General features: G+C 35.1%; 1 protein-coding gene across 6 annotated transcripts in view; it reads left to right on the top strand.

Annotated features, from left to right (window-relative positions):
- Positions 1-1,456: 1,456 nt before the first annotated feature.
- The window catches only part of LOC131152060 (uncharacterized), a 44,419-nt gene continuing 27,775 nt past the window's right edge, over positions 1,457-18,100 (top strand). Inside the window, exons 1-3 of one of the 6 annotated variants that reach the window (XM_058103662.1) lie at positions 1,457-1,593; positions 1,820-1,952; positions 12,436-12,692. In XM_058103662.1, the coding sequence (XP_057959645.1) occupies positions 1,897-1,952; positions 12,436-12,692 (313 nt within the window). In that variant the 5' untranslated portion in view covers positions 1,457-1,593; positions 1,820-1,896. Of the gene's footprint in view, positions 1,594-1,625; positions 1,953-2,076; positions 2,100-2,206; positions 2,390-2,559; positions 2,741-12,430; positions 12,693-18,100 lie in introns of those variants that run through there. The other 5 variants (XM_058103663.1, XM_058103661.1, XM_058103664.1 and 2 more) reach the window with 5 other exon arrangements.

Here is an 18,100-nt window from a genome sequence, read left to right as displayed (position 1 = left end):
AATTGAATTATTATATTATAGAGTGGACAATCTAACAAACATGACTCAAAGATACTTTTTATTTTTTTTATTGTATATGAATTATAAAATATTTGATGTATTTGTAAGATATTTGATAGACATTTTTTATTTGGTTTTGAATTGCTTATATTTATGTAATTTTATATAATCACATGAGATTTCTACCATGTCATACTCATAAAATTTTTTGTATATGAACAAAATGATAAAATTATAAATACATGTACACTAATTTTGTCAATATTATCAATTATTTGATAATTTGATTCATAATTTAAATTTAATTTTACACTTTTAAAAATTATTAAAATTAACTCATACGTAACACGCAATCTTTGTTAGTAAGTAATTAAAACATGTCTTGTTAGGTAGTACACATTTTAAGAGGGAAAGAAAAAAAAAAAAAATATAAGTTGGGCATTGAGAATTACTCCAAGTTCTCTCATTTAAGTCAAAGGTTTGCTTACCTAGAAAAGAAAAATGAAAAATTTCGAAGGTTCATTTTAATTTAAATAATGTTATGCAATGCAGACTCTTGATGATATGGACTCACACTACTATACCCACTATGCACCTGTCATGTTAGCCCGTGTCATCACTAGCCAACGTCATTCAACATTTTCCTATTTATTTGGGTCTCGATACCGATTGTGTCATTGAAGTGCTATGTAGGCAAAAAAAATCAATCACTCCAAGTCCCTGTTGTATAATATTTGACTCATTGATAAAAGAAAGCTACCCTTTTAAACTATAGTACTATATTTTCAAAAGAAAGGCACACTTGTCGCTCGAATCTTGAACAAGTAGCATATACATAGCTAAGTCTTAAATATTGATTTTGACTTGAATTTTAAAACTTCAAAAGTATGGAATTTTTGATAGAAATTTTTATTTTGATTTGAAATAATAATGAAAAATAATTATAAAGCATGAAATTCTTTTATGAAATTTTAAAAATGAGTAATAGATGTAATAATATAAATTTTAGGACTAATGTATTACAAGTTAAATACATCTATGCTGTGAAGTAGAAAAGTTGTAATATAATTTGTATAAAAGACATATTTGTAAGACAATATGTGTTAAATATATTCAATTAGTATAAATAAAACTTTTAAATTATTTAAATATTATTTATTATACAAATAATGATAACTTAGATGAAAATGTTGGTGTAAGTTTATTTTTTAATATAATTTCAAAAGTCCTTGTAATAAATTTTTTTATTTTTAATAAAAAAATAAAAAATTAAAAAATACTTTTACTTGGCTCCTAAATCTCTGATTTAAATTTATAAAAAATTTTATTTTATAGTTAAAATTTTAACGAATTTTATCAAAATTTTGAGAATTTGATAAATTTCCTTGGAATTTAATGAAAATTATATAAAACAGAAATTAAAATTTATCCCCCACAATTTTGTTTAGGACCATGACCAATGCATAGCATTTAAACGAAATTTACGAGAACCGTGCAGTTCACTTCTGCTCAACTACTACGGAGGCGTTGAAGAACAGCTCCAACCCGGTCTGAGCTTGAGGGTCGTCTCTTCGACATGGTGTTGTTTCCAAGGTCTCAAAGCCCTTGCAATATTTCCTTAATGCGTTCTGTTTGGTCGCTGAGAAATTGCAGGAAAAGAAAAAGGAAGAGAATGAATGATAAAAAAAATTCGTAAAAACTCAGTTCTCATTTCTTTTCTTTTCCGCAGTTTTTCGAGCGAGCAAAAGGAGTCGTGCTAATTAGTCTCTCTTTCTAATAAATTATCTGGACGCTTCCCTTCTCTATCTACTGTGCTCAGAATCTCGGGCTCTCTTCTTCCTCGGTTCACCGTGTGGCTTATCAAATCCCTACTTTGACCCCGGTCTTCTCTCGTAAATGCAATTCTGTAGATTCGTACCGCCTTGGGTTTGTTACATCTTCGCGCGCATGGGGTGAGTTATTCGATTCGAGAAATCTATTTTATTTTTTTTCCTTAATGCCTGATTGGTTCCTGTGACGTGTGGCGAAAAGGAAGGGAAAGAAATTGAACTGAAATTTTTAGTTCTAAGGACTGTTAGCTTTTGTTGTGGGTACTAAAAGTACGTGGCTTAGCTCAGTTGAAAATATTCGTTTTATGGAAAACATAGAAATATACCATTATTTCACTTGTTTTCTGTTGTTTTCTCGGTAATCAAACAGAGGGTTCCTTCTTTCGTTTTATGGAGTAATCTTTTGCTGAGAAGAAGTCGAATAATTGAAAAAAAAAAAAACTTTTATTCTAGTGAGTTTGAATTTGAGTTTGGGACCAAGAAGACAGATGACTTTGATGTGAACTTCTCTATTTTATTATCGTTCGTTTTCTCAGCAACCAATCAAGGGATTTTTTAGGGTTTGTTTGTGTACTGTAACCTTCTTTTTATTTTTTATTTTTGGGTTTAGAATCTTCTTTTTGCTTGCTGTATAAGCGAGCTTGGCAGTGAGAGAACAGAGAGATCTGCTCTTGCTTTTTTATTGGGCATTCTTTACTTGATATCTTACTTATTTTTTTCCTGCGTGTAGAAGTCCCTTTGCAGATGCTATAGGAGCTATGTATTCTAGGTGTTGTTTGTTGGTGCAGGCAGAGAAATGCTATGGGAGGAGGCAGTGTTGTTCTATTTTAGGGTTTTCTGGTGTTTATTTTCATGCCCTTATATGTATGATAAGGGAAAAGTTCAAAAATAAATGCAAGGATCTTTTCATCGTAAGGAAAAGCAAACTCTTATTCCTGCCTGTAATGTGTTTGACACAGTGGCTTGTTTTCTAGTTGTTTTTTCATTAGGCTTCACATTATAAAGGGCTTGTTTCAGTTAGTCGTGCTTAACATTCATTGTGATCTATGCAAAGTTTTGGCAGTGGAGGTGTAATTTCAGAAGATTTAGTCTTATTAGTGACTTTGATCCTATGAAAATTCTTTTGGGAGAGAATTTTATCTTGGCTTCTCTTTTTAAATGTTTCTGGATTATTTTGGTTAACTTTCTCTGGGCTGGGGGTGAAATACCTTCATGATAAATGAGCTTTTGTAGACACATCAGACATGTGCATGTATGCCTGCCCACATGCACCTTATTTCTCTCTATGAGTTAAACTATGGGTTGGCTGTGTGAATTCTTTCATCATTTGCTCTATGATGGCCTTGTCCTTGGTTATATGCTTGGCAATCATGCATTTTCTAACTACATTGACCCATGCGTATTTTATTTTATTTTACTTTATTTTATTTTCTAGCGCCCTCTTCTGGCAACTTGAAGAGATCACTTTGATGCAACATATGAACAAGTATCCTGACAGTGAACATTTTTTTTTTTTTAAATATGAGTTTGTCATGCAGTTATTACTGTGTTTTTTTTTTTTTTTTTAATGTGCTATTATTTTTGTGATCTGTATTCAAGGAATATAATAATTCATGTAGCAATAGCATAGGTCGTTTCAGGTGTAGTTAGATTACAAGTTATTAGAGATGAATTCATCATATTTTAGAAGTGATATAACAAGCTTGTGATAAAATTGGAAGTATTCATTTTCAGTTTAGTGTACAGAAAATATTCACTTATGTGGGTAGGAGGCTACAAAAGGAGGATGGAAGTAACAGATTTAAGCAATGTTTTGGAGTCATATACTGATGTGGATGTTAGAGCCATGGAAATAAATAATGTCATGCTGGTGGAACCTAAGGTACCCATTTGATGTGGTCTTGAATGCCAAATTAACAACCGAACAAACATTATGGTAGAGACTTGAGAAACGCAATCGCACCAAGCTCAACAGGATCATAAGCATGTTTAAGACTCCAATATTTAACTTTTCTTATGCAGTTTGCTTATGTACACAAAGGAGATTCCTTATTCATTATGTTAGATCACTATGCAAGTACAACCACAAGCTAAATCACAGTATCACATGCATAGGTCACCATAACATAAGGTCAAAGCCCTTTGTTCACCCTCACAGAACTCTTACATTACTAACTCTCAAGCCTCTATGCAGTCCCAAGGTGTTTTTAGCATCAGGATGCCCTTTAAATGCATACACAAGTTGCTTTATGCTGCTAATAAACCCTAAAAATGTCCCTACACTTATACTAAGAAGGCCTGCCATAGTAAAAGTCTTAAGACCCTAGAAAAATACCAAATATGAAATAGGAATGTGAGATCTCCTGTCAGAATGGTTGATGGAGTATACTAGGACTGGTTGTCTAGTAGTGGCAGAAGCCTTTGACCCATTCAGCTCTCCAAATTGGACCAAAGCTCTCAAAACTATGGTTCTCATTGCCATGCTCAAGCTCTATATGTTCAAACTCAAAAACAGCGCAAAACTCAGCAAGTTTCCACCTTTGGCTTGAATTTGCTCTAGCTCAGACATAGAATCCCAGTTGCAGCACCATTCAACTCCATCTGCTTGGAGACGTGACTAGTATTTCCACCTGCCTGACAAGCCCGTAAACAACAAATTCATCAGCCTAAAACAATCGCAGTTCACAGAAATAACCCAAGGCAGGATATGATTATGATTCTTGTTACATACAATACAACCACTATAATTTCCCACCATGATATGCAACAAACCTTGGGACCTGGTCTTGCATCAGCCAAGCAATTACCACAAGTACCCCTATTTGTACAGCTGCTGGGAAGAAGCTTATTGACTTGAGAGGGACCTCCTGTCTGAAACGGAGACAGCAAAGCATTGTGTGCACACATCAATTCCAACAGCAGACACTGAAGATTGCAACAAATTAGGTGAATCCATTGATCTCTCAGACCAGCAATACCTGTACCACTGCCAGGGTGAAGCTTATTGACTCTTGAGAGGGACCTCGAGTGCAATGATGCAGGACATCATCATGGATTTGCTGCCAAGGGAGAAATTAGAAGAAATTGAGGAGAGAAGGGGAGGGGAAGAAGAAGAAGAAGAAAGAGAAAGGTGGAAGAAGAGAGGAGGGAAAAGAGATATAATTGGGGGAAAACTCACGTTCACTTCTCAATTTTTAATTCATCTACAACCATCTCCTGTATGGTTTTCACACACTATTTATAAGTAAGCCTATATGCAAGAAATTACACATATACCCCTAAAGATACTTGAAAGCTTTTGAAATACACATATATTACAAACAAGCCCTCAAAACTCATGAACCTACTACAAGCAAACTAAACATTGAAATAAACCCCACTAATTAACTAAGCACATTTGTGTTTTGGACCCAATAATCCATTAACCCTATTCTTTGAAATAGGTCTCCAAATTGGGTCAAAATGATTCATCCAAATACCTGCTTCCTGCTACATTAATCCCCCCCTTTAAGAAAGAACTCGACTTCATTGAGTTGGGGAAGGTATCAAGGAGTCCATCATCATGAATAGAAATATAAAATCATATTGCTTCATAGCAAAGGAACCAATAGTACACTTCAATTTGGTGATTGGAAGAGCTTGAGATGACATCAACTTATACTTCTTTTTGTTGATGTTGAGGGAATAATAATTTTCATATCACCATGCTTAACCCTCCTATCAAATAACCATGGATGGCGCAAAAGGGATATGACAAATCTTGAGAATAAGGATATCACATTGGACTGTCTCCATGATTGAACCAATCTTGAAGGTAAGACAACGATCATGGACCTTCAAGTTGTTATTTTTCACCCAAGAAATTTTGCATGGTTTGGGATGCGGTTTGACTTCCAAATTAAACTTCTTGACAACTTCTTTAGAAACTCTACATTGGTACAACTATTGGGATCAACAACCAAAGTATAAAGTTGCTTATGACAACAAATCACCTTGAGTCTGAAAAGATGCTAATTCACCTCCAAATTTGAATCTTATTTTTCTTCAACCTTGTTGGAAGAGAGCATATGTGAAGTACTAAACAGATTTTCAAGTTGCCATCATCATTTAAGCCACTTGGTATTTCTGTTTCAGCTTCAGTGACTTGAATGCCATCATCATCATCTTCTTCTCTTCTAACAACAACCCTGACTTGGTTAGGACACTGTGCAACTAGATGCCCAAAACCTTGACATTTGGAGCACTTGATTGATGGTTGGACCATAGAATTTGTTCGGGAATGCTTATGAGTCTTTTGAGTGGTATTAGTCTAAACTCCTTTACCCAGTTGCTAAACTAATTTCTCTTGCACAACCCACTAATACTCTTCTCAAACTGAATGGTTGATTTAGCTCTAGGAGGATTACGCTGCATATCCTCCTCGATCTGAGTGGCAACTAGTACTCCTTGCCTAACTGGGATATCTGGGATGAGATGACATGCAGCCAGCTTGGAGGCAATAGCTGGCTTCAACTTTTACATGTTTGAAGCCATCATGACATCCTCTTTCCACTCTATGTAGGCATGAGTAGCCAAATGATAAAATTTACTAGTGTCCTGTGTGTATGTCAGTGTCTTCTCTTATTGCTCTAAATCAAAGAGTTGCAGATGAACACGCTGCTGGTAATTGGAGGTACAAATTGCTCTTGCATGGCTCATTTCATCTCATCCCTCTCACCAAATCTCCTTCTTCCAAATATCTCCTATTGTTTAATCCTCCAACTTCAAGCAGTTCCCTTCAATTTTGATTCAGCCAAATATGATTTTCTAGCTTCATTCATGTCATACCGTAAAAAATGGTACTTCAAAGAATACACCCAATTGTCAAATTTCATCAAGAGAATCTTCACCATTAAAATATGAAATGTTCTAGTTTAATTCCCTTACTCAAATGATCATTTCAGCCTTCTTGCAACTCAAAAGTATGATGGACAGATGATATACCACAGTTACCACTTGCCTGGGTTGGTAGGAAAATCCATATGGCTCTTACCTTAGGCTGCGACTTCAGTTGTTAGCCTATTCAAAGCATTAGTAATAGTCTCAGAGGCAATCTCCATGTTTTATACTCTATTGGACAACAGTTCCACTTTTGCACACAATTCAACAGTAGTCACCGCTATATTTGTATACTGTAATTATTTAGCACCAAGGATCCTTTAGACAAATTGCTAAGAATCCTCAATCTATTTGAGCAGACCCCAAACTTCACTCGTAATTATCTCAAGAGCAATCTTCAAGTAAAATAAACCCTCATAAACAACTTACAAAAGGTAGCAACTTGGTCTGATTCTGGTGTTAGCAGCACTGGCATATCCTTCAAAATGTGTGCCAAACTCAAGCAATCAACCTTTCCATCAAATAACTTCACAAAAATTGCAGGTTTTTGCAAGAAAAATTCAAAATACAGTGGCTGGAAGCAATATTTTATGGTTTTGGAAGTTGCAAAACTGGGGGAAGAAAACTCCACACACACATCCCCACACGTGAGTAGCTGGCAGTGAGCTTCTGGGGATGAAGAACCTTCAGGAGAAGGTAGATCAGGGGGAGATGATTGCAATTGTAGCGGTGGTGCGATGAGAAAACCAGAAGAAGCTAGTGATTAAAGAGGGGTGATGACTATAAATTTTTTGGCTGTTCGTGTGAGACTTCTATGGGATCAGATGGTGGTGAAATTTCTTTCTTCAATGGAATTGGTGCACTTGTGATATTAGGGTTTGAATTCGAGGAGTGCATTTTTGAAAAATTTGCAGAACAGTGCAAATGCACTGGTCTTTAGTTTCTGCAGGATTTTGCTGGCTGCAGAGGGAAAAATTACAGGGCTGATATGAGCAGGGGGAAAAAAAAAAGGAAGAAGAAGTATGAGTTAGGAGGAAAGAGAACTAAGGAAAGAAAGAGATTATTAAGAGAAGGACAGTGGATCAGTAGTTTCAGGTCAGAAATTAGAGAGAGAGGAGTTACATAACAGAAATTAGAGACAGCAGAACAAGACATAGAAACATCAGAGAAAGATCTGAAGATCAGAAATGGGAGTTTCAAAATGGGGGAATAGAGCATGGTTCGGCTCGGATACCAAATGATGCAGGGCAGCATCATGGATTTGCTGCCAAGGGTGAAATTATAAGAAATTGAGGACAAAAGGGGAGGGGAAGAACAAGAAGAAGGAAGGAGGAAGAAGAGAGGAGAGAAAGAGATACAATTGGAGGAGAACTCACAATCACTTCTCAATTCAAATGGCTTTCATGCACTATTAAGTAAGAAAGCCTATGATACAAGAAATTACACATCTAAAGTATAGAAGTATTACAAACAGGACCCCGAATCACAGAGTCATACTACAAGCAAACTAAACACACATAAAAAACGACTAATTAACTAAGCACATTTGGATTTAGGACTCAATAGTTTATTGACCCTATTTTGTGAAATAGGCCTTTGCTAGGGGTGGCAAAACGGGTCGAAACTTGACAGGTGACCTGTTACCCGCCCGTTTAAACTGAGTTTGGGTTTAACACAAGTTGACTTGTTTATAAAAGAGTTAACTTGGACCCGACCCATGTATTAAACGGGTTAGGCGGGTTTGGATCGGGGTACCTGCCGGGCGACCCGTTTATCTTCTTATATATATATATATATATATATAATATGAAACATTGAAACCTAACTCTTATGGCCTTAACCATCTTCGTCACAGCCTCACATCTAGAAGCGGCATTGCGGCAGAAGCAGAACTGCACAACGAGAAGCGGCACTGCAGCAGAAGCAGAAGCCTCACTCCCTGCTACGGTCTCCCTCACGGCCTCACAACGAGAAGCGGTGCTGCGGCAGAAGCAGAAGCCTCACTCCCTGCTACAGTGCTCTGCCCAGACACCCATTCTACCCAGATCTCACGATTCTCACCCAGTACGCAGGCACGCAGACGTTGGCCTGTCGCAGGTTTGCAGCAGCAGTACCCCTACGCGACTTGCTCAGTCTTGCACTTCTTGTTCTGGTTGTTTCAGAACTAAATTTTTTTTATTTTTTATAAAAATGATTGGTTGTGCTCTGTCTTGCTCTTCTTGAAAACATTTCTATTCTGCGCCCTTCAAATCTGCAAATCAGTTGCATTGAAGAATGGGGCAAGAAGGCATAAACATCCTATTCTCTATCCTTCCCTTTGTCAATATCCCAAGATTCAATTGGCTCTCCAGCCACTAGTTGCATGATCAAGTAGCCACAAATATGCTCCAAAGTGATCTCAATTTCTTTTAAGTGCGATCCATCACCTAATTTGTCTACTAATTTTAGCTCACTTAAAAGAAGTCTTATTAAATTTACAGATACTCTAATTTTTTTTAAAAAAAATTATGTCATTTTATATGAAATGTTTAAAAAATTTTAAAATAAATAAATAAATAATGTTTTTTAAACGGATGATCCGTTTATTAAATGGGTGGGTTTGGGTTTACATATTAGTCGCCTGTTACTAAACGGGCAACCCGAACCCAAACCTGTTTAATCCCGACCCATTTATGACTTGGCCAAACCTGGCCTGTTGACCCGTTTTGCCACCCCTAGACTTCGTCAAAATGATCCATCCAAATATCTGCTTCTTGTCCTACATCATGAAACCTCTTAAAAATCAGAAAAAAAATTCTATTTTATTTTGAATATTTATTTGGGTAACTTTTCATGTGATCATCATCATTATTTTTCTTATTACTATTATTGTTATTATGTATATGTATTGTTCTAAAAAATAAAATAGCCAAAAAAATGTAGGGTTAAGTGTTAGGGTTTCCATATGTTTTTAATCATTTAGGGTTTTGTTAGTAGAATTTTAGTTATTATTTATTATTTTCAAATCATGGCTTTAACAATTATTAAAAATCCCATTAAAATGCAGGAAACTGTAAGTAAATTCTAAAAAATGTTCGAGTGATTGCTAGGGTTCCTAAGGTTTTCTTTGGTCTTTTTCCCATGAATTCAATTAAAAATAGTATTTCTAATTTGCAAAAAATATTAAAATCGAAATCACTTAAAAATCAAGGTTTTTCCTTTGTAGTGGTTGAATGTTGATTTCTTTGCTAGTTTCCTTATTCTAACTTTAACAAATTTGGTGTCTTTGGATTATGAAAGTCTTTTTTTTTTAATCTCTTGATAATTTTCCTTTAGCACACCCCTTAGGATCTTGAATCTTATAATTTTAAGGAACTATGGTAATTACTTTACTGGCATAGCTCTTTTGTGAATTTTGTGGATTGTGTTGCTACTCGTATATGTGCTTGATGAAGTATGTTCTTATCTCATGTTTTGCATGATCATATTGATATTTCCATGAGTATGCTTTATGCATATATGTTGGATACAAATTTTAAAATACTATACCAATATGAAGACAGATTTGGGGTTTGTGTCTTGTGTGTGCTTTCTTCAATTTTGAGGTGAGGGTTGCTTCCGCCTTGTGCGAGGCCACCCAATATTTAATGGATGGGTAATTTCGTAGATAAAACATCAACACGTGTTAAAATCAATCAGATGATGGATTCGGGAGTTGTGTTTGGTGCATGCTCTTGTGAATCTCGAGATGAGGCAGTTTCTGTCCTGTTCGGGGTTGTCCAATACAACCGCTAAATATTCAAAAGGAAAGAACCAAATCCTTGTTGGATTAAATTCATAGGTAATCTTAGGCTAATTAGATACCATTTGTAGGACGGGTATGTAGGGGGCGTTATTACTTTCACCTCACACAAGCGTACTCATGAACCTTAGTTTAATTATGTAGACCTTGACTATCGGTTCCTTGGACCCTAGATGTAGCTAGTAGACCAATCAATTGAAAGTAATTTATTAGGAGTTCTAACCTTTCCTAGGATAAAATAGATAGTGACGACTCCATTGGTATGTGTTTTTGATTCATATCTCATTCTCATCTCAAGTTTGCCATTTGAGTTGAGGCAGTTTGGATGCGATGGCCCTCCAACATGTGTCAACAAGATGTATTCTCAACTAAATCTTTGAAGTGATTTGTGGAACAATGGTTGTGATAAAATATGATTGAGAACTATTTTGGAAATGATTTGGGAGTATCTTGTCCTTGCCTCTCTGGTTTAAATTTGACCAAACAGAAAAGTGCAGCTATTTTTGAAGTTCAGTCAAAAAGGGTTGACAACTTGTTGCCCTACATGGTTAGACCAAATGCAATGCAACACATTTATGGGTGTTATGTGGTTTGGCTTTTTAATGTGATAATCTATTGCCTTTTAATGTGGTAATCTATTCAAATGTAGAAAAAGTCTACAACACTTAGCTTGTATTGTTCAACCCATTGAAAATTGTTTTTTGAGCCAGGTTGTTCCCACCAAATCCAAATCAGCAAATCCAAACCAACTCTTTTGATGCGAAGAAGTTTTGTCCATACAACCCAATCTAAAGCCCATTTCCTCATCTATGTAGCTTTCATTGATTGACTAAATATCCCCGCACGCACAAAACAACATAGTTTCTTGCTTAAGTAATAGTATGTTCCATATGACATTGCATATGCAGTTCCATTGTTTCTTTAGCCCATGCTGGAGGTTCTATTTTAATCTTATACCAACTAAAGCTAAATGAGAAAAAAACTATATAACCTTTCATACAATGCTACTTATCAGTAAAAAAAGTTCCATATAATGTTGGTTGAGCACCTGTGTTCAATGCGGACCACTCTTATGTGTTAAACATTATTTATATATTCGATGATTTATGATATGGTTATCTTTCTTATCTTTATGGGTGAGTTTTGGTGTAGCTTGTGATATCAAGTAGCCTGCTTATTGTCATTTGATTTCTGATTCGCATTATTAAACTCAACACCAGACTGTGCCTTCTGCTGAAACTTTTGACACATTATGTTACGTGGGTTTCTTGGCTCATGGATATTAGCTGTCCAATATATATTGTCTGGATTACATAATTGCATCTGATGGATGCTGATAGATTCTGGTTATGTTAAATGAGTACATGAATGGTTTCAATCTGATGACTTTTGGAATAATCGGAATTCAATTGTACCTTTTCTCAAAGTTTTATTTTTTGATACTTAGATGCTTTTGTAATTTTCCTTGTGCACAAGCAGCAGCACTATTACAGCTAAATATTTATACCAGATATTTGGGAGCATGTGTATAATTTCCTCTAGGAACTGTTTTATGTGTTTCATGCTTGTCAAGTTATTTCTTGACAAACATGCTTATTCAAGTCTTGTACATATGTGCGTGACTGGATTAATTAATTAAATTTTTTTTTTTTTTTATTGTCTTGCATGTGCACGAGTGATTGGATTAACTATTTTTTTGTTTAATTTTGTGCATATTTTTCTTTATTTTCTTGACTTTTTTTTTTTTGAATTTCCTTTACTTTTTTTCTCCCTGGTTTTTGGGGAGTGGTGGGGGGAGGTTGCAGCAGTAAAAGGGGCGAGGGTCTTGATCTAGAATGTGTTTTGGTGCTCTTTATATTTTCTGCTGAAGTCTTTTGAACCTGCTGGATTGTGGGTTGAGTCGGTGCTAATCGTCTCTGTGGCTGAACCTAATTTGCAACAGAGCAGAAGTTGTCTTGGATGCTGTACTAAGCCCCCATTAGTTATAGCTGTTGATGAGCCATCAAAGGGGTTGAGAATTCAGGGTCGTGCAGTGAAGAAACATAGCATTTCAGAAGATTTCTGGAGCACTAGCACATGTGATATGGAAAATAGTGCAGTCCAGTCCCAAAGAAGCATTTCATCGATGAGCGCATCCAACCCAACCTTTGATCATCATGGTAATGGTGCCAGTACAAGCAACCCTCCTGAATTTGCAAATCATGGTGAGTTAAACTCCCCCCCGGTGCCCGCAATATCACTTTCTATGCTGATGCTTGCATTCTTTAATCTATTTGCATGTGTTGCTTTAGTCATGCATTGCGATGTGTCTTGTTAATTTTATATTAGTCATAGATTACTGGTTTTCGGGGACATTGTTTGGTTGCAGCTGATTATTTTGAATTAAAAAGTTCCTTGAGACATTCTGTTCACTCAACTACAGTCCAATTGCTGTGAAGCAGTTTTACTGGGTGGATGATGAAATCTTGGACCAATGAGTTTTAGATTTGTTGGTTTGATTGATGTAATCGTGTGTTAGGGGCCTTGTAAAAAGTTATATTCTTGTCTTACATGCACTCACACTCACTACTGCATGTAAATCAACAATTACTCCTGTTCCAACTTCCAATCCATCTACCAGAAGAGGTGATTTCATCACACCACCATATCAGTGAAATAAATAGTCCAACTGGTGCCACAGTTTCTTGAAATGGAATTATCTTGAGCTAGACATACTTCTACATATTCAATTTCTCTATAAATTAAGAAACTGTATAAGTAAACTATGTGGAATGACATGAACATTTCAATTAAAAGGGATAAAAAAAAAAAAAAAAAACCATACTTCATGTGATTCCTGTATGGGCCCTTGGGATAATATGGGCTATAAGCTCATAGCCTTTGTTGAATTTTCTTTAGAAAGCCATTGCATGGCGAGGCTTTATTTCCATTTTAATTCATCTTATGTACAGTCTATGTTTCGACATACAGTACCATGTTCACTTGTTGCCCTTGTTACTATGACATTAAGAACCACCAAACTAAGGTAATATATATGATCTTTATTCATCCTCTTTCTGTAGAAGTTAGATGGTTGATAGAAGCTTACAGTCTGATATATGAATTTTTGAGTCTTTTATCTGCATACACATTTGGATTTTGTAGTTGTGATTTGTGAAAGTTAGGGAGCAATGGAGTAATTTAGATGCACTGTTGGAATTCAAGGTTGAGGCAAGTCTAGATCAATTTTAGTTAAGTTGCTGGACAGGTCATCTCGTATCACCCATGAAATTACTCCACTGATCAGCCTATGAAAAAAAGTAGATGCAATCAGCATTAGTAAATCCTGGGAGACTAGGAAAGGGAAAAAAAATCAAATAAATCATACTTATGATCTAATTTTCAAAGTTAGAAATATAATGCGAATGAGACTTGAACAAGGAAAATGCAACGAATCAAAGTCTGCAAGTCTCCTGACCTGTCTAATATTATAAAAAGATGTACATTTAGTATAAAGTTCACAACAATATTAAGAAATAGCGAACGAAAAAGAAAAAGAAAAGTAACTATAATAGGATGTAGAAAACATTGTGTTACTAAGAAATTTAGACTATCAAATCTACTTAGTATTACCTAGAAATCTGTGTGGTATCTCTTTATACCAATGAACCAAAAATTTTAAGCACGAACAAAAACATTTTAATTCTTTTTTAAAACTCTTCAATCTAGCTTCTACTGTTCTCATGTAGTGAGTTTTGATTGCAACATTGCATAGAGTGAAAATACCTATAAAAGAAATGCATATAAACTATTTCAAAAGAACATTGGTTGTGTTGACAACTGACTGGATCAAGCTCATCTCATAAGAACAGTTTACCTAAGGCTGAAAGCCATACATTTGTCAGTTGAATGATATTTTGAGCTTTGAAAGGAAAGGAATTATAATTTAAACCCATTAATTAAAAATATATATTTTTAAAAATTAATGTATAACTGAAAAAAGTCGTGCTTTCTAAAAAACACTGCTGGATAGAAATGGAATATTTCTAATATAGCCAAAAGAAAATTTTAGGTGAAGACAGTTCCGCTAAGCTTGGCTAAATGATTATGATGCCATACTTAGATTATGCTGGATAAAAAGGGAAAAAAACGTGCCATAATTAAATTTGATCATATTCCTGGCCAAATTTTAGACAAGAAATTTTGTCCAGCTTGAAGATAATGCTGCCAAATGAAATACTTATTTTTTATCCACCATAATTTTCAGTTTTTGGCTAATTTTATTGATGGCCCAAATTTTCTTGGCCGGGAATATTTCTGGCCAAAAATTCCAGCAGCTTTATTTTTTTAAATGTTCATGTCAAAATTCTAATTACGGCAGCACAATTAAAACTTTGCCAACCAAAGCATTGTTCATGGTTGTTGCTCTATTTTCTTTAATATCTTCAGGTAGAAGTGTAGAACCATCAAATTATTGTGAAATCATATTTCATTTTTAAAATGCTAACACTCTTAACACTTCTTCCTTTGACCAGAGATTAAGCCAAAAAAAAAAAGAAGAAAGTTTTAGTTATAAAAGTTAGAGAAGGATCCAATCACCGCAAAGAGAAATACATTTATTGTGTGTTAATGCTGATTGGTGCTAGCTATACTTGGGCGACTTTTTTCTGGATTTTCTGGCAGAAAAAAACTAAGGGATAGCTGAGAATGGACTGATTGGAATAGGTGCGATACATCCTCACAAAAAGGGATAAACCTAGTTGCTCAAAATCAATTCATAATATTCAACTCCACTTAATAACTTGTATGATCATATATTTATAGGCCTAATATGCTAGGGAATAAAGCAAATAAAATAATGAAACTTAATAAAGCTAAAAAATTACTATCCTAATATATAGATGTGTAAAATCTTTTAATTTAGGACAATAAAAATAGCACTAGATATCATGAAAATACGAATAAAAACTACTGACATAGCTTAAAACTTAATAATTGACTCCAAGTGCCTTAATCTTGCTCATATGTGACCTCTTGATGTTCTTCATCATTCTCCCCCTGGTTGGAGAAAATTCAGCCCTGAATTCAAAACATTTGAAGGATGAAGAACTGAAAAGTCAAGCAAACTTGTAGTTGTATGAAGTAATCGGTAGGCTTCCCAAATAAATATGGAGGGAAGTGGATGGAGTTGAAGACAAATATGTCAGGAATGATAAATTCCAAATGTGCAATCCCACTCGCATCTTTAGTCTTGAACTTTATAGATTTACCCTCCATTTATGATTATATGGTTGTAGTTTCCATCTCCAGTCTCTCTGTTGCTAATAGAATTGGTTGCAGCAGGGTTTTGACAATGACTCACGAAACATCTCAACTGACCTCTCTTCTTCAACAAGAAATTCTTGTGTGTCAATCCTGTCATGAGCTTTAGTGATATTTGGTTGATTTTTTAGCTCGGTACTGCCGGAATAGTTCACTCTTCACTCGTGGTAAATTGTGCCATGAGATACAGAAAAGTTTTTATGGTGAAGGATTCTTGAATATTTTTTTGTGGGATTATAGTCGTTCCACCCCCTAATTCCCATAACTTTTGTATGTGAAACCTCCAATGGACATGTTCCAAGGTATGCTGGAAATTACTTGAATGGAGCTCCAGAATTTGCTCGACCATAATTGTAGTTGAGCCTGAAATACCACTCGCCTCTTTGGTTCCCCTTTTATCAGTGTATCAAGGTAAGCCAACGCAGTTGACAGATTACTGTGGAGATCTCCAACGTCTGTATGAATGTCTGCGATGTCTTATTTGTGCTGTTGGAGTGTTGGGTAGCTGTATTAGTCTGCTCTATGAGACAATGGACATGGTCTCTCCAGCCTTTATAGTCAGTGATGAACTGGCTCAAACTGGTCCTTGGTCACCATGGTTTATTTCTCCACCTTTTTTTTTTTTTTTGATTTTGTACTGCTTTTTGTTTTTGTTTATTTATTTTGCTTTCTGTGGGGTTTTGTTTTTTAAAACTGAACTGGGCCTAAATATGTTGAAGCTAGGCTGGTCCTGTTTAGTTGTGGCTAACTTGGGCTTGGCTCGTAGTTGGGCGTGGGGGTTAGGTTACAACAAAATTTGGGAGAGGCTTATTTAGGTGTGGGTTGGGCTTGTGGATCTAAAAAGGGAATGGGATTAAAAGGGAAGGATGAGAACTTTAGTTAGTTTCATGAATAATGGTGGGAAATGGGAATTGCAATAAAATCTAGGTGAAGCATTTTCATATCTCACAGACCCATAAACATTTCCTTAATAATAATAATGGTTGTATATTACAGGATTTTATTTACCATTGTTTAATAATTTGCAAAGGACACACATACTTGTGGATTTTATTTGCTACTAACGTAATTTGACAAGAACATGCACTTAGTTTTTTTTGGTTAAAGAACATAGTAAATGATTCTTTCTTTTTTCAAAAAATCTTATCAAATCAAAAAGAAAAGAATTATTTATGGTCCTCTTATATTTAAAAAAATTACTAAAATTAAAAATGAGACGTGATTGGTGTATATAAATTTAATTGAATATTATTATTTCAAAATACCTAAAATTAGAATTAGGGTTTTGAAAGTGAGAGAAGGCGTATGCCCAACAACAATGACCAACCTTAAATTCCACTTGGTGGGGTTGGCTACATGAGTCTTATTTTTGCCAATTTAGACAATGTACTTTGCCAAATGGAGGGCCAGCAAATCCTTACCATCTCATTCCAAGTTATTGTATGTCTATCCCTACCCTACGTAATGCCACCAACTAGATCTCTCCTTGTCATTGGTGCATATTTTGGCGAAGGTGCCCAAACCGTCTTGTCACCCCTCCATTATATTATTGCCTGCACTTGTTATGGTTAACATATCACGAATGTGCTTATCCCTTAATGTATCTTTTTAAAGTTATACGGCACAACCACCTTAGCAATCTCATTTCGATTATTTTTTACTTTTTAAATGTCGTTTCTTAGTTCCCCAGCTTTCCTTTTATTGTCATGCAACACACCAAAAGAACTTTTTCATTTTACCTTATCTGCTTTAACTTTATGTATTACATCTTCTTTACTTTCTTCTTCAAGTTGCATAATAGATCCAAGATATCAAACTCTACTAGTGCTATTAACTCTTTGAACTACCAAGTTTAAACTTTTCTCCTTTATCATCGTACCATGACTAAAATTACATTTCATGTATTTTGTCATATTTCTATTTTTTAATACCTTTAGATTCTAAAGCTTCTCTCTTGAGTTCTACTTATATTGTACTTCAACTCTAGTTTCATCAATTTTAGAGAATATCATGTGCAAACCACATGCACAATGAGCCCTCTTTTTGGATGCTCTTACATTCATCACTAACGCAAAAAGTTAAGGACTCGGCGAAGACCAGTGTACACCTATTGTGATTGGAAATCCCTAGACTCTCCACCTGTAGTCCTAAGTTATTAATTTGTCATACATATCTGTAATGACATCAATATACCTACTGCATACTTGCTCTTTTTTTTTTTTAGAACCTTACATTAGGCTTTTTCTAGGTCAATAAAACCCATGTGCAAGTCCCTTTTATTTTCCCTAAACTTTTTTATTAATCTTCTTAA

The sequence above is a fragment of the Malania oleifera genome, chromosome 3, assembly GCF_029873635.1.
Source record: "Malania oleifera isolate guangnan ecotype guangnan chromosome 3, ASM2987363v1, whole genome shotgun sequence".
In the NCBI taxonomy this organism is placed as follows: Eukaryota; Viridiplantae; Streptophyta; class Magnoliopsida; order Santalales; family Ximeniaceae; genus Malania; species Malania oleifera.
This window is presented reverse-complemented; position numbering and strand designations above follow the sequence as displayed.